The sequence below is a fragment of the Tursiops truncatus genome, chromosome 3 (assembly GCF_011762595.2).
Source record: "Tursiops truncatus isolate mTurTru1 chromosome 3, mTurTru1.mat.Y, whole genome shotgun sequence".
In the NCBI taxonomy this organism is placed as follows: Eukaryota; Metazoa; Chordata; class Mammalia; order Artiodactyla; family Delphinidae; genus Tursiops; species Tursiops truncatus.
This window is the reverse complement of record NC_047036.1, coordinates 164763586-164780421: the sequence shown is the minus strand read 5'-3', so window position 1 is coordinate 164780421 and position 16836 is coordinate 164763586. Positions and strand designations below refer to the sequence as shown.

General features: G+C 54.7%; 1 protein-coding gene across 2 annotated transcripts; it reads left to right on the top strand.

The window, feature by feature from the left end:
* Positions 1 to 3936: 3936 nt before the first annotated feature.
* Positions 3937 to 16426, top strand: PIN1 (peptidylprolyl cis/trans isomerase, NIMA-interacting 1). Of its 2 annotated transcripts, none has more exons than XM_033854400.2 (4): positions 3937 to 4094; positions 6078 to 6290; positions 14752 to 14862; positions 15795 to 16426. In XM_033854400.2, the coding sequence occupies exons 1-4, from the start codon at positions 4037 to 4039 to the stop codon at positions 15902 to 15904; spliced, it is 492 nt and encodes a 163-aa protein (XP_033710291.1). In that variant the 5' UTR covers positions 3937 to 4036; the 3' UTR covers positions 15905 to 16426. The 2 variants fall into 2 exon arrangements, with proteins under 2 accessions (XP_033710291.1, XP_033710290.1); XM_033854399.2 differs by lacking the exon at positions 3937 to 4094 and adding an exon at positions 4122 to 5727.
* Positions 16427 to 16836: the final 410 nt, after the last annotated feature.

Genomic DNA, 16836 nt, shown 5'->3' with positions numbered 1-16836 from the left:
TGATGGCTGGAACTGTAGTGGTGGATGCAGGACTCAGCATTTGCCAACCAGGACATAGGGAGAAAGATGGAATGCAGGCTGTCAAATAAATCTGCCTGTATTACAAATGAATCACATGTCCCCACCAAAGGGGTTAGGGGAGAAAGGAGCTGACCTAAATAACCTTGAAAAAGTAATTTGATTTAATACTGTAAGGATAAAGAAAAAAGAATTGTACACAAACACTGTACTTTAGTTGGTAACTGTGTTCCTTACAGTGGTATAACTTAGCAAATCTGAAACTAGTTTTGTACATGTATACACACACAGAGTTGGATAATATATTGTATATAATTAGAGCCAGGTTTCTTGCTGCTGGAGAAAGAAGTTACAAATCAAACTAGGAGAGGGTACAGTGGAAGGGAGTGGGTAGAATGAACCCTGTGGGGCTGGATTAGAGTTGGGCGTTATCAGTGTGGACTCATGGTTTTTGTTTAATATGTTTACAGACACATGTAGAAATACAGACATGTGCATATATCCCTATATTTCCTTTACCCACTTAGAGGGACCAGAAGCCGTGACACCCCAGTATCAGTGAGCACACCCAGCAGCCAGATCTTGCTTTCTAAATAATATTCTCCAATAAAAGGAACCAGGGCTTCTGGGAGAAGTAATTTGGGGTGGGGGTGGGGGGGAGGAGAAGTAATTGATTCCAGAGCTAGGGCAGGGAAAATATAAGCTGAGCCCGTATTTTCCTGCTCTTATAGGTCAGTATCCTCCTTACCTGTCTGCTTAAAAAACAACCCCCCAAAATTTGTGTACCAGAAGGTAAGAAGTACTCAAATAAAAAGGATGGAAGCATGTTGAAAGGGCACAGAGGCCAACCTGTGAAAAAGCTCTCAGTGGCCAAATTTGGAACAACTTGAGCAACAAAATAACGATAGTATTGGATTATAACCCAAAGAATTAAATGTCCTTGAGCCCATGCTCATATAAATAAATAACTGAATATGTAAATGAGTGGGGGAGAAGGGACAACTCTTCATTACAAAAGGATTTCAGTTAGTTGTAGAAGGAAAGAGAGAAATAAGAAATCACCCACCCTTGCATCACCGTAGTAATAATTGCTGTAGGCAAGATGCATTAATAGATGCTAAAATTGGTGGGCAAAAGTTTAAGCAGAAGTAGGATATTTGCACAGTCTCAAAAGTATCTCTCCCAAAAGTAGTTATTCATTACAAAGGGGAAAATAGTTCAGATACTGCCCTAACCAAGTGATCAAAAACGTCACAACTGAGAGGCAGCTTCTAAGATGGCCCCTAGTGATCTCATGTATTCATACCCTTGTGTGATCCTCTCCTCTTGAGTATAGGGTAGATCAAACTTCTGACAAACAGAATATGGCATAAGTGATGGTATATCACATCTGAGATTGGGTTGTGAAGAGACTGGTTTCTATCTTGCTTGCTCTCTTGCTCATTGATGAAAGCCAGATGCCATGTGAGCTGCCTTACTGGCCCCCAGCCAGTAGCCAGTGAAGAACTTGTGGTCCTCAGTCCAGTATCCTCTTAGCAACTGAATCGTGCTAGCAACCATAGGAGGGAACTTGGAAGCAGATCCTATCCAGTTAAGCCTTCAGATAAGACCACAGACACCCTTGCTGACACCAGCTAAACTGTACTGGAAACTGAGATGGCAAATGTTAATCCACTAAATTGCGGGGTAATTTGTTATGCAGCAGTTGAAACTCTAATACTACCAGTAATACATTGCAACATCATTGATCACCCAGTATGATGCACTGAGAAGGGCATATGATCTCTGTGGTATCCCTCCCAATAATGCATAACCTCAGTCTAATCATGAGGAAATACCAGACAAACCCCATCATGACCAAACATCAGAATGAGAGACATTCTACTCTACAAAAGTATCAAGAGCATGAAAGACAAGGAAAGACCTAGAAATTGACATATATTGGAGGAGACTAAGGAGACATGACAATGTAGATCCTGGAACGTAAAAAGGATATTGGTGGGAAAACTGGGGAAATTCTTTTAAAGTCTAGTTTAGTTAATAGTATTGTACCAATGTTGATTTCTTAGTTTTGATCATTATTCTGTGGCAGAATTTCTCAAGTTTTGGCACTGTTGACATTTTGGGTGGATAATTCTTTGTGCATTGTAGGATGTTCAGTAACATACTCAGCCTCTACCCACTAAATGCGAGTAGCATCTCCTTTCTTCCATTTGTGACAATCAAAAATGTCTTAAAACATTGCCAAATGTCCCTTGGGGAACAAAATCACCCCTAGTTGAGAGCCTCTGTTCTATTATGTAAGATGCTAATATAAGGGAAGGCTGGGTGAAGGACACTGAAAACTATACTACTTTTGCAGCTCTGCCCTAAGTCTAAAATTATCTTTTAAAAAGTATTATTACTACTGTGCTCATATATGCTTGTAAAAAAGAATCAAAATGTTATGTTAGAACTTAAGTTCCCATTTCTTCCTTCACCTGAATCACCAGTGTTAGTCATTAACATATTTGAATAAATCCAGAAATTTTCTGTGATATAAAACTAGTTTTTACACAATTGAGATAATTGTACATACTGTAATAATACACATAATTAAATTATTTTTTGTTGATTTTTTTTGGTTTTGTTATGCTTTCATACATACTATAATTGCCACACTGTACTGTGACTTGCTTTTTTTTTTCACCCAGCAACACATATCCTTGCTATGGACCAGACATTGTTTTTGAGTGCTTTACATAGATTAACTCATTTAACCTTGACATCAAAGGTATTTATGAGATATGTATTTTTCTTACCCTCATTTTGCTGATGGAGAAGCTGAAGTGCACAAGTTAAGTAATTTGTTCAAGGTCATAGCAAATGGTAGAGCCAGGCTTTGAATCTAAAGCAATCTGGCTCCTGAGTGCTCTTAACCTTCAATTCCCATCCTGCCTCTATAATTTGTCATAGACATGTTTCCCTGTGTTTCATGTCATTACACCTCATTCTTTTTAACGGTTATGTAAGGGCCTGTGCTATAGATGAACTGTAGTTGAACTCTTCCCTGTTGGTGTCTTGACTCCCATGTCTATCTCCAGCCCTAGGTCTCCAACCACCTCCTCAGTGTCCCACGAGTGCCACAGACTTAATTTTAAATTGACTCATTCAACTATACTTAAATAAAAAAATAAATTAAAAAAATAAATTGACTCAAACTGAGCTCATCATCCTTCCATCCGCGCCTCCCATCTGAATGGCAATGCCAACACCCACTAGTCACCCAGGACGGAGGCAGGAGCCAGACTGGAAGGAAATAGGTGAAGTAAAGTAGACTCCAACGGAAATGTAAGGTGCTTGGGTCATGGGTCAGTAGCATAGGGAAAGAGACTTGCACAAAAAATTAAAAGGAGGTGGGCTAGCTTTGGACATCTGGAGGAAACAGGTGGGAAGACGGAGGATGCAGGAGCCAAATTTAGGCTTCTGGGTTCCTAGCTGTTCATCACCAAGGTAACTGCGTTGCTATGGCAACAGCAAAGGCAGCACAGCCTCTGCCAAGAACCTTCTCTGCTGCAATTACCTCCATACAAACCAGACACTTCCGCATGGGGAGCTGCGGCCCTCCGGGTACGGCTTAGGAAGGCGGGAATTGCTGCTGCAGTAGCCAATCGGATGAGCTCTGCGGCGAAGGACGCAAAGGAGAGGTGAGGACTTCTTTGAAGCTCGGCAAAGGGCGTTGACAAGGAGGGCTCGTGTCCCTTTCCCACCACTTAGGGGCCGAGGAAAGGAGGAGGGCGGGGCCTGGGTGAGGCCGACCGGGGGCGGGGCCCAGGTAAAACCGTGTGGGGTTCCGCCCACCCCCGCTTCTGCTCAATAGGAAGCCAGAGAGCCCGTCCGGACAGTTGGGGTGTCCAATGAGTGTCGTCGCTAGACCCCGGTGCGGGGCGGGCCCATCCAATCGGCAGCGGCGGTGGGCAGGCGCGGGCGGCAGAGGCGGTGCGGCGGAGGCGGAGCGGGCTCTGCGGCAGGAGGGAAGATGGCGGACGAGGAGAAGCTGCCGCCCGGCTGGGAGAAGCGCATGAGCCGCAGCTCAGGTGCCGTGGGGGTCGGGGCTGGGGCGGGGCCGCGAGGGCCCGCGGAAGCAGGGCTCGAGCTCGCCCCTCGGGCGCGGCGCCGCCCCTCGATTGCCGTGGGGTCTTGGCTCCTCCGCGTCGTCCCAGGGTGACGGCCCGGCTCACCCCGTGGGGGCTGCGAGCCTGAGGAGTGGGGAACCCTGAGGAAACTGAGGCAAGGAGCGGGGCCGGAGAGGCCCCTCGCACGGCCGGGGTGATAGGGGGACGGTGATCCCTCGGCACTCTCTCAGACGATGGCCCTGGCCCTGCCGATCTGACACCTTTCTTTCGGCCTAATGCACGTGACGTCCGGGGAGAAGGTCTTTGCACCCCGCTGGGCCCAGGGGGCACCCCTGGGGGAGGACACCCCAACCCCATGCTCAGGGCGGGGCCCCAGGGTTGCTCGGCCTCGGGTCCACAACCTCCTACTGCTAACATGCCTACTGCCATCCATACCTAATTCTGAGTTTGCGATATCCGCCCGGTGGTATTCTGCCTGAGAACATCCCCCCGTGCTCCGGGACCCGATTTAAGGCTTTTCCCCCAATAATAATGTCAATAATAGGGCACGTTTATCTCAGTGCCAAGCTAGGTGTTTTCTTTCTCTGATTGGCTGCAATTCTGGAAGGTAGGTAGTTATTACTCCCATTTTGCAGGTCAGGAAACTGAGGCCAGAAAACTGAAGGAACTCGCTCAAGGTCATTCATTTCGGGGGGTGGGGACTGGGTTAGAATCCAGTCAGTCTGACTCCACAGCCCCCTGCCCTTCTTACTGCAAACCACTGAGATACACTGAGGTCCAGTGTTTCACTCCGCTGGACCAGAGCTCACAGTAAATCACAGTCGCAGTAAGAATTCCGATTTATTGAACGCCAGGAGCTCTGGTGAGCACTTTGCATACATCATCATCGACTCTCCACATTAACCCCATGAGGTTTGATGTCCTTATTCTCTCACCTCACCCCCACTTTTCAGATGAGAAAACTGAGGTTCAGGGAGATGGAGCCCATTGCCAAGGTGTTAGAGGCAGTCAGTGGCTCAGCTGTCACGCACCCTGCTGCAGCCCTGGCTGTGACCTGCAGCATGAAGCTGATGCTCTGCTCAATTCAGGGCCCCCACTCTCTCCATTTCTTCCCAGTGCAACCCTAACAGTGTTCCCCATGGGTGACATCCGTTCCTTCACGTTGGTGGGCACAAGTCCTCCACGTAACCCAGGCAAACTCTCTGCCCCTGGGATGACAGCCTATCTCTACTGGGTCCTACTTCAAGCTTATTGTTTGCGGCCCTCACTCCATGCTCCTTAGTCTCTGGGTAACATCTGGCCCCAGTAATGCTGGCCCCCAGTTCTGCAGCAGAGTACACTGGGTAGGGGAAAAGAGCAGAGCTTTTGTGTCTGACGCACATGGGTACAGTTCCTGCCTCCCCCACATGTGCCTGGAGCAGAGTAAACACCCAGGAAATGTTGCTTAGTTTTGTGGTCTATAAAATGGACATAATAGTTGCTACCACACTCCTGATGTGTGCCAGCTGCTATCCTAAGGACGTTACAGATATGAACTCATACAGCCCTTACAGCAACCCTCCAGGCAGGTATTGCCGTTATCTCCATTTTACAGGTGAGAAAACCGAGGCCCAGGGAAGGTTGATCATACAGTGAGTGAGTGGCAGAGTGGCAGATTTGAACGGGCGGTCTGGCTGCTGAGTGCACGCTTGGAACCTTTCTTCCTCACCTGGGGTTACTTTCCCCCTTGAAGTTATGAATGACTGAAGTTATAACGTGGTCTTATTGCTTGTTTGGTGTCTGTCTGCCCCCACCTAGAATGTTAGCTCGCTAAGACCTGGTGGCACTGGTGGACAACAGTGGGTTGGCTGAATGGAGGCATCTCACTGGCCAGTCCCTTATCACGGCCTTACGGTGGTGTCCTCTGAGCAGGTCCCAGCTGAATTCCACTCCCCCCTCTTCCAGGCCGGGTGTACTACTTCAATCACATCACTAACGCCAGCCAGTGGGAGCGGCCGAGTGGCAATAGCACTGGCGGCGGCAAAAATGGACAAGGGGAGCCTGCCAGGGTCCGCTGCTCACACCTGCTGGTCAAGCACAGCCAGTCGCGGCGGCCCTCGTCCTGGCGGCAGGAGAAGATCACCCGGACCAAGGAGGAGGCTCTGGAGCTGATCAATGGTGAGCAGAGGTGGAGACAGGGTCTGGGGGCCGGCGGGGGGCAGGTCCCTCTCCCCAGGGGCCAGACTGGGCCTTGCAGAAATCATGCCAGACCCTCTACCCCAGCTTGCTCAGCTGTCAGCTGTGGCCTTGACAGACCTGGAAGTGCCTCAAGCCTGCCTCCCACGGCTGCCTCTCCTTTTCCTCTCCAGCTGGTATTTGAGGGTGAGCCAGGGTAGGGGTGGAGGACCCAACCTTGGGGCTGGCAGACCTGGGTTCAGACGGTAGCCATGCCACTATAAGCTCCTTGACTTTGGGACATTCACGTTGCTTCCTTGAGACTCAGTTTTCACCTCTGTAAAATGGGCATCATCATATACCTGCCTCCAAGGGCCATCGTGAAAGCCCAGTGAGATGAGAGTGCGTGGCACACAGTGGGTCCGCATTCAGTGGGAGCTATCCTTGAGAGTAGTATCATCAAGCAGGGTCCTGGGGCACATGTATGGATGGGTCAGGAGGCAGGTTGGAAAGGTAGAGTCGGTGAATTAACTCTGCCCTGAAGGAGGAGGCTGTTCCTCGTTCTGTTCTGTGTTTCCTCCACAGTCTAGAGCAGCAGTCGATAGGCAAACTTTTTCTGAAAAGGCCAGATGGTAAATATTTTAGGTTTTGCGGGCCATACAGTCTCTGTCAGCTCTGCTTGGTAACTCCATAGCAGCCATAGATGATATGTAAACAGATGGGTGCGGCTGTGTGCCAATAAAACTTTATTTACAAAAACAGCAGGATTTGACCCGTGGGACATAGTTTGCAGCAGCCTGGGCTACAGCTGTCCAGCGTGGCCACCACCACCTACATGTGGTTATTTCCATTTAAATTAATTAAATTTGAGTCATATTAAAGATTGGGTCCTCAGTCACACTGGGCACACTGTTCAGTAGCCACATGTGGCTAGTGGCTGCCATCTCAGACAGCACAGATAGAGAAAGTTTCCATCCTTGCAGGAAGTTCTGTTGGACAGTGCTGGTCTGGATCACACGTGTGGTTTCATCATCCACTCAGCCTCTCTCACCAGAGATCCCAGACCCCTCCTGGGCCCTCCAACCCCACATAACCCGTCTCTCTCCCATGCCCAAATAGCCTGAGCGCCCATCCAGCTCTGCCAGGTCCTGGCTGTGTGACCTTGAGCATGTTACTTAACATCTCAGAGCCTCGATCTTTTCACTTGTAAAATGAGAGTTATGATAATAGGACCCACTGCATAGGGTACTTGAGAAGACTCTGACCTAATGCAGTAAAGCATGAATACCAGCCTTGGCATCTAGTAAATGTTCTGTAATTGCTGGTGGCGATTATGATGGTTGTTATTAGCACAGCCCTGGCATAATCAGTCCATATTGGCTGTTGTTTTGCTATGACATCACTGGTCTGGTACTTGGCCAGTGGGATTTTATTTTATTTATTTTTGTTATTTATTTATTCATTCCTGGTTGTGTTGGGTCTTCATTGCTGCGCATGGGCTTTCTCTAGTTGCAGCGAGCGGAGGCTACTCTTCGTTGCGGTGCGCAGGCTTCTCATTGTGGTGGCTTCTCTTGTTGCGGAGCACAGACTCTAGGTGCGCGGGCTTCAGTAGTTGTGGCACACGGGCTCAGTAGTTGTGGCGCGTGGGCTTAGTTGCTCTGTGGCGTGTGGGATCTTCCCGGACCAGGGATCAAACCTGTGTCCCCTGCCTTGGCAGGTGGATTCTTAACCACTGCGCCACCAGGAGAGTCCCTGGCCTGTGGGATATTCTTAAACACACCTCTGCCCACACCTACACCCCCCATACGGTGTCTGGCACCTGATAAATAGCACCTCTTAGCCTCCTACCTCCCAGCCTGGTAGAGCAGAGCCAAGCTCTTGCACAGAATCTTGAAGGCAGATTCAAAGAGCTCACCTCCTGAGCTCCGTGAGGGCAGGGACTGGATCTGTCTCTTTCCCCACTGTATTCCTGCCACCCAACACAAAGCCTGGCCCACGGCATTGCTCACAGCCTGGTTTCCTGAATCAGGAGGAAGCGAGAAGGATCCCTGGCAGAGGAAGTGGCAGAAATGAAGGCCTGTGGCTGGGCTGTAGGTAGGAAGGCTGTGCAGGGGACTGAAGAGGGATGAGACCCCTCAAGGGCAGGTCCCAGCCAGGTGGAGGACGGCTCAGAGTGAGGCCAAGAGTTTGGGTCCTTTCCCAGAGACCGCAGGAAACACATGGCCACGTGTGACTGGGAGGGGGGCCCTGTGGCGCTGGCTTTTAGGAAAGAGCCGTGTGGCTGGAGGGTGACGGACCAAGAAAGCCAGAAGGCCCAGGGCCCAGGCTGGCTGGACCAGCGGTGAGCTGTGAGCAATGAGTGGGGTCTGGCGGCCCCAGGGGAAGAGGACGTGGCAGGAAACCCGGAGGAATCACGAGATGACCTCTTGGGTCCTCCTAGCTCCTAGAGGGGTCCCTGTTCTGAGGCTTCCGAACCACATGAGAGTGAGCAAGAGGTGATGGGCACTTGGAGGTTGAGCAGAGGAGGTGCCGTCACTGGTTGAGGGGGTTGGGAAGAGGCACAGTCTGGGGAGGGACTCACTAAATCTGAGGGTCTGAGGAGGAGACGTTGGCAAGGCAACCGTGAGAGGACCTGGATTCAGCAGAGCAGCAGGCCAGAGACAGAAGCCCTTGCGACAGTCCTGGCCAGAGATGGCAGGTGGACATGGGGATATCTGAGCATCACGTGGAAGGAAAGCTGTTGGGCCCTGGGGACTGCCTGGGAGTGGCAGATGAGGATGCCCCCCAACCCATCTCTAGAATGGACAGGGGTGTGTCTGGTGGGGCTCACACTGCAGTGGGAGCCTGGCGGTGCTGAGGTCAGCCGGGGTCTTGGGAAGGGGTGTCTGGGGGTGTGCTCAGTAAGCAGCTGGGCCCTGGGGCCTAGCCTTAAGTCAGCGCACACTCGGGAGTGTCAGCAGGGGTCGACATGCCTGCCTGTGCCAGAGGGCCTGGTGGAAGCTGTGGGAGGAATTTCAACTAGAAACACTGTGACTTGAACTTGGGGCAGGTACGAAGCAGGTAGAGTAGATTCTAGAGAGATTTAGGAGGCAGAATCGGGAGGATAGGGTGATGGATTAGAGGGGCAGGGGTGGGGTAAGGTCAGAACCAGTGTGGCCCAGCCCTGGAGTCACACAGAGATGGATCTCGGTGCCAGCGGTGTAGCTTCAAGAAAGTGTCTTTACTCTCGGAGCCTCAGTTGCCTCATCTGTAGGATGGGGACAGGGTGGCCATGAAGATCCAGGGGCCAGCCAGCAGCTGAATGCTCAGCAGAGCAATGGGCTCAGTGTCGGACGCTTCCTGTCTACACAGCAGAGCCTCGACCCCAGTCATTTAGGAGTGTGCGGTGGGCACCATGGTCTGGACAAGGCTTCCGCCTACCAAGAGCTCCCCGCTGCTTCCCCATGGCCCATGGGTGGAGCTCTGGGCCAGGACGTGGGAGGCCTGGTGGGTTTAGCGTGCAGACCCTCCAGTGACCTTGGCCTGAGGCAGGCCCCCTCGAGGGTCATTACAAGGGAGCAGTGAGATGGCCCGGGCCATGGTGCACTCCGTAACCAAACACTTGTGTGGCACATCAGCAAGCTTTGGGCGCCTGGGCTTGGTTTTCTGTTTCGTGAAAGTGGATGTTGTCCCCCCTCCCCTGTTCTCGTCATGGGCTTGTTCCAGGTGATAAAGAGACCAGGATTTGGGCGGCACACTCTGCAGCTGGCAGCCTGGGTCTGTCAGTTCGATTTTAGGTCCTGTGCTCCCCAGTTGCCCCGAGGGGACAGGCTGCCGGCAGTGTGTCCACATTTTCTGCTGAGGCTCCTTTTCCCAGTGCTGGCTCCTCTGCAGCTGCTGGGCTGCGGCCACAGGCTTGTCAGGGATCTGGGTACCGGCTGCCTGTCATTGCCAGTGTCCTTGTGTAAGGAAGCCAGGCCATGGAGAAGCCCTCCCTGCCTACTCCCATCCCTCCATCCCCACATGCCCAGGGCCTGAGGGTCCCAGGGAGGCCCTGATGTGAGCAGCAGCCCCCCCCTACATGTAACTGTGCCCAGGGCCTGAGGGTCGGTGAGCACCTTTGGCCCAGTGTCCCCACCCAAGGTGGGTGGCTCCCTTCTAGCCTGCTGGTTTCAGGCTGGGTGTCTGGCCTCTCTAGGCACCCCCTGCTGGGATTTGGGCCTTGAAGGAAGGCAGACCTAATCCTGTCACCTTTTTCCCTGTCCAGGCCCCTTCCCTAGTTTGTCTCTAAACCTTTTTATTTTTTCTGGCCGTGCTGTGCAGCATGTGGGATCTTAGTTCCCCGACCAGGGGTAGAACCCACGCACCCTGCATTGGAAGCTCAGAGTCTTAACCACTGAACCTCCAGGGAGGTCCCATCTAAACCTTTTTAGAGTCAGAGACCAGTCCGTTTGTTCACTCACTTTCCCTGAAATAATTATGGTGCAGCTCAGGCTGCTATGACAGAATACCAGAGGCTGGGTGACATTTATTTCTCACAGTTCTGGAGGCTGGAAGTCCAAGATCAAGGTATCGACAGGTTTGTTTTCTTCTGAGGCCTCTCTCCTTGGCTTGCAGACAGCCACCTTTTGTGTGCTCACAGGGCCTTACCTCAGTGCATGCAGTGGGGAAAGAGAGAGAGAGCTTTTTGGTGTCTCTTCTTAAAAGGACACTAATCCTGTCAGATCAGGGCCCCTCCCTTACCACTCAACCTTAATTACTTCAGCAAAGGCCCTATGTCCAAATATCACATTGGATGGTTAGGGTTTCAATATATGAATTCTGGAGGGACATAAACATTCAACCTGTATTATTTATGGACTGACAGCTAGTAATTGTCAGGGGCTCACTCTGCACCAGGCACTGTTCTGGCAGTAATTCCTTTACCCTTCACAGCAGCCCTCCAAGGTCAGAGCTGATAATTAGCCCATTTTACAGACCAGGCAAGTGAAGCTCCAAGAGACGAAGTCACGTACCAGGGTTGCAGAGCTCAGGATCGGTAGAGCTGGGATCCGAACACAGTAGTTGGGGTCCACAATCTACCCTGCTCTGCCTCAGCTGCCCCGTTGGGTGAGGGTTAGATGGACGCTGTCTGGGTAGGGGGTGTTGCCGGTCAGGTGAGGCAGGGCATTGCTGAGAGCAGCCCAGGGTGTCTGGTTTGCACTTCCTTTCTTGCCTCCTCTGTAGCATTTGAGCCTGAGGTTCACAGAAAAAAGGCATGAGATTCCAGCATTTCCATCTACAGAACCCAGTGGTGGATCCCTCTCTCTCCTTCCCCATGACCTGTTTCTGTCTCATTTATTCACGAATTCCTTCAACATTAGTGAACACCTGTTCAGTGCACAGCACGGGGAGCTGGGGACACAGCAGTGAGCAAGGCCGACCTGGTCCCTGTCCTCCCCGTGTGAGGCGGCAACAGACGCACAAACAGGAAAGGGGTAAATGCAGGGCCCAGGGAGGCACCTCGCCTAGTGAGGCCTTAGGGAGACTCCTGGGTGAGACCAGAGGACAGCAGATGAGCTTCGGGTGGGAAGAGACGATTAAACAAAGGTTAAGCAAAGGCTGAGAGGTGGGGGGCGGGGGTGGGCAAGACTGGGCGGGACACCATGGGGGGTGTAAGACTGAGCTGAGGGGACACAGGGAGTTCTGAATGTAGCCTTGCATCCTGACTTATGGCCAGACCCCTGAAGGTCAGCTTTTGAAAGGAAAGCTCAGGAAGGAAGCGTTGTTTCTTTAAACAAAATCATTTCAGGCTCCTATCCAAGCAGAATATTTTCTGAGACAGTTGGCTGCTCAGAGGAAGTTTTGGGTGCTATGAACTATAGGGGACATGGGAATTCTTTGGCATTTCAGTGATTAGGACTCCGCTTTCACTGCTAAGGACCCAGTGAACTAAGATCCCACAAGCCATGCGGCTGGCCAGATAACCCCCCAAAAAACAAACAAACAGGGCTTCCCTGGTGGCGCAGTGGTTGAGAGTCCGCCTGCCGATGCAGGGGACACGGGTTCGTGCCCCGGTCCGGGAGGATCCCACATGCCGCGGAGCAGCTGGGCCCGTGAGCCATGGCCGCTGAGCCTGCGCGTCTGGAGCCTGTGCTCCGCAACGGGAGAGGCCACAACAGTGAGAGGGCCGCGTACCGCAAAAACAAAAACAAAAACAAAAAACTATTGGGGGGCAAACGCTTGGCTTTTATCAGTCTTTAGGCTGCTGTTGCTTGCACACATGCACTGTGTGCACACCTTGGCCGGGCCACCTACTCTCAGGGGTTCCCTGCCACTGTGCCCACAGCTCCAGCTGCTGGAGGATGCAGCAGGGGGGTGCTTGTGCAGGGCTCAGGGCTGGGCCCGACTCCCCAAGTGCTGGGCATGTGCAGCAGTGCCCGCCAAGGTACCTGGAGGCGGGCAGGTGCACTGGGGAGCACTGTGCACTCAGGATTCCCTGGCTGGTGTTACTGAGGTCCGGACAGAAGAGAGAGGAGATATCCTGGTGCTGCCCGGGTGAGGCTGAGGGCACAACCAGAATCCAGGGAGAGGAGGAGGTAGAGGAGGGGTATCCTAGTGACATCCGGTTCAGATCGCAGTCACCTGTGAATGCGTCTGGCACAGGGGGATCACCTACCTGGCAGCCCCAGGGCGGTGTAGAGAGCACAGCAGAGCATTACGGCAGAAGCCACTGCAGCATGCGTGCAGTCCACAGAGGGTGGGGCTTGTGTCGCATCCGACGGAGAGCCTGCCTGACCAGGCGGCGCGCCACGGTGACGGCCAGCGCAGACTGCGAGGTGCGGGCGACGAGGACCAGGGATGGGCAGGTCAGAGAGAAGTAGGGGCAGCCTCATCAGCGGCTGGCACAGCCCACACGGAAGAGGGAACAGGATGGTGACAGCAAGGGCCATTTGTCAAGGCGTCTGTCTGTGCCGGGCACTGTGCTGCGGGGCACTGTGGCCTGCTGGCAAATGGCTGACAGTTGAGGCTCAGAAGCAAAGGGACGGTGAGGACAGAGCGAGAGTGACAGGGCCACGGGGGAGGCAGGGGTTACCGGGACAGCCGTGGAAGCAGCCGTGCAGATCAGATGCCGGGACACGCAGTTGCTGCTGTGACATGCAGTGAGACGGGGGTGGGCGGGGAGTGATAGGTGTGCTCTCACCGTCGTTCCAGGGAGATAGATGGATACCAGTGATGTTGAGGTCGGACAGGAGTCGGAGACCCATGGGCCGAGGTGAAGTTTGCACCAGCCGCTCATAAGGCAGATGGCCTGGCTGCGTGTCTGGACCTCAGAGCACCAGGTAGATTAATCCGCGGTGTCACTGTGGTGCTCAGACAGGTACCAGGCGTGTCACAGCCTCGTTTAGGTCAGACAGGAGCAACGGGCAGAGGTGTCACCATGGAGTTCAGAAACCCACCGGTGGGTGTGACAGGGTGCCTCTCACATCCAGCGTGGGCTGGTGTCCCGTCGCTAAGCTGGGGGTGGTGCGTGGTCCCAGGTCCCCCCAGGGGCCTCAGGGATAATGCCCCCCAGGAGAGTGGCTGTCAGGGAAGCCAACGTAGGCCTAGCTCGAGGCAAGGGGCTGTTCGGTGGTGGTCTGGGGAGGACAGGATGGGTTCTTGCTCCAAAGGCTCCTGACTGGACTCAGGAGAGTGGCTGGCGGCCCTTTCCTACCCCCGCACACGCAGGGTCTGGGAGAGTCACACAGGTGCTCGGTGCTGCCCCCTGGCGCCCTCTGCTGGGAGCCCTTCACCTCAGTCATCCTTTTCCTTCCCTCCCATCAGCCCGGCCTCCCTGTCCCTCCGGGGAGAATCGGTACCCAATGGGGACAGTTTGGGCTGCACAGAGGGTGAATCTGGTGCACTACCAACACACCCTGCTGTCTCTGGGGCGCAGTCTGTGGGAATGACGCGTGTCCCTTCCCGAGCCCCGGCTAGGCCGCCGCTGGGTCTCTTCACGATGCCCCAGTAAGCGGCCCTGGCCTTCCTCACACTTTGGACAGATGAGACAGCTGAGGACCCAGCCGTCTCCTGTGGCAGAGTTGGGCTGGCGCCCTGGCCTCCTGCCTTTCTCCTAGAAGCCTCTAGAAAACTCTCCACTGGGGCTTCCACCACTGCCCTGGGGCTCTTGGGGGACCCCTGGGTCCCAGTGTCCCTTTGTAACTTCTGTCTTCTGCTGTCCTCCCCAGAAGGGCCTGGGGGGTAGATTTTCTCAGAGTATGTGTGAGGGTAGGAAGAGGCCATGCTCTGTTCATTGTATGTTGCTGAGTGTATGTGTGGTGGGGAGTGACACAGCGGGCGGTATTGGGATGGGACGTGAGACCAGCTGGCTGTTGCGGTCACCACAGGGTCACGGTGTGCATGCATGTGAAAGGCACTTTCTGAGTGGAGTGCCGCCCTCCCTGGAGCCCTCTGCCCCGCCCCACCCCTGACGGGGAGGTCTCCCTGTGTGTCCCCCTTGCAGGCTACATCCAGAAGATTAAGTCGGGAGAAGAGGACTTTGAATCTCTGGCCTCACAGTTCAGTGACTGCAGCTCCGCCAAGGCCAGGGGAGACCTGGGTGCCTTCAGCAGAGGTGCGCGAGGAATGGGCACCACCAAACCCCGGCAGGACCCTCTGACCCACCAGCGCCCGCCCACCACCTAGAGATCGGGAGGGGTAACGCCTGTCGCATGGGCCTTTGGAGTCCACCAGGTGGCAGCAAAGTCCCTCCCTCAGGCTTCAGAGGCCGCCCTGCTGGGGGTCGTGGCCGCAGAGCCTTCTCCCCGGTGACATTCTCTCTTGCGGTGGGGAGTCCATCCGTGTGTCTCTCTGCTCAGTTGTCCCCATCACGGGCCCACCAAGGTGGGTACTTGCTGCCATTTTCCTCTCCTCCTGTTGGAGGTGTAAGGCTGGGGCCCCTTAGAGCCCCAGGGCATGTCCCCCAGCATCCCCTGCCCCGCCCTCATGGGTGGGGAAACCAGGGGTGAGGGGAGGAGGGGGTCAGATCAGCAACCCCGAGTTCAGGCATCTCCAGCTGGGGCTGTGGAAAGGGAGGGGCGGAGGGAACCAGGCCTCCGCCTCCTTCCCACTCCATCCCTGGGGTCTACAGAGCATCGGGGAGGGGCCCAGGATGGGGCGAGGGGTGTCGGGGAGCCAGCAAGGGTCTGTGGACCGCCTGCCCGCCCCAGGAGGCAAGGGAGACAGACAGTGTGGCAGGGGCTGGGGACCGGCACAGGGAGACCAGTTCATCCCTAGAACGCGTCTCTACATGCGCGGCAGAGACCGCAGCTCTGCCCTCATCCTTCACTTGCTGTCCTCAGCCTTCCCGGGGCCTCCCTAATTGCCCTGCTGCCCTCAGCTGGGCCCCACTCGCCACTGTGACCGGGCCCTAAAGCACGTGACAGATGAGTCCAAATGAGCGCCCGGGGGTGCAGGCGGGAGCCCCATCTGCCTGCCCTGCCTGGTCCTGGCCTGCAGCCCGGGTCTTGACCCCCCACCTGCCATCCCTCATGCTTCCTTCCCCAGGTCAGATGCAGAAGCCGTTTGAAGACGCCTCCTTTGCACTGCGGACAGGGGAGATGAGCGGGCCCGTGTTCACGGATTCCGGCATCCACATCATCCTGCGCACGGAGTGAGGGGCGTGGACGGCCCAGGCCCGCCGCACACACACCCCGCCCCCGCCCGGGTGGGTGCGGGGCAGGGTGGCCGGGTGCGCAGACTCCGCTCCCTGCTGCCGCTGACCAGCGGGCACCCCTCCCTGCTCGTGTCACACAGTATTTATTGATCCCAAAATGGCTGGGAGGGGGGCTCTTCACCACCGGGGGCTCCCTGCCAGACTCGCCTCCCCTTTAGGAATTGACTTCAGAAGGGCGCGGGGTGGAGAGGCTCGCCGGGCTTCCACATCCAAGGGCTGGGGGTGACCTGTCCCAAAGAGAAGGCCTGGCTAGCTGAGCCGCCCCCTGTGTCCCCCCAGGTCCGGGACGGGGGCGGGGGGGGGGGGCAGGAGGGCCTTGAGTTATTTCTGGTTTTGCCACCTCCCTCTATTCGGTTGCAAAAAGCAAACGCTCCGCCTGGGGCCCGGGCTGCCTGCTGCTTGGGGGCCCTCTCTAAGCAGCAGTGCAGCACCTTCCCCAGCCTCCATTAAACCTGGAACCGGTGTTCTGCTGTCCCTGTCTCTCATTTCCTCCCTGCGGAGGTGAGTGGGGCTCGATTGGAGGAGCGATCATCTCCCACCATCCCTGGCGTCCAGGTGTCCAGGCCGCCTTTCCTCCCTGAGCAGCCTCTCCTCTTCCTGGGCTTGGGGGCATCCTAGCGGCAGCTGGACTCTCGGGGAATTGGAGCATTGCTCAGCGCCAGCGCTCCTCACACTCGGGTGTTCAAGGGCCCTGACCCCCCAGCTCTGGATTCAGCAGGTCGGGTGGAGCAGGGCATCCTCGGGGAGCCAGATTGAAGCCCCCGTGCCCTGGGTGCTCTCGCCGCCCCCCTCCCACCAACTCCCTCCACGCACGTGGGCCACTTGAGTTAGAATGAACTACGCCCAGCACCCTGAGGCCTGCTTCCCTGTCGC

What these genes read in the sequence shown, in the direction of transcription:
- PIN1 (XM_033854399.2), top strand. Translation starts at nt 5,514, where the DNA reads ATGGGTACAGTTCCTGCCTCCCCCACATGTGCCTGGAGCAGAGTAAAC. An exon ending in CCGTTATCTCCATTTTACAG is followed by an intron (nt 5,728 to 6,077) that starts GTGAGAAAACCG and finishes CCCCTCTTCCAG; the next exon opens with GCCGGGTGTACTACTTCAAT. An exon ending in GGCTCTGGAGCTGATCAATG is followed by an intron (nt 6,291 to 14,751) that starts GTGAGCAGAGGT and finishes TCCCCCTTGCAG; the next exon opens with GCTACATCCAGAAGATTAAG.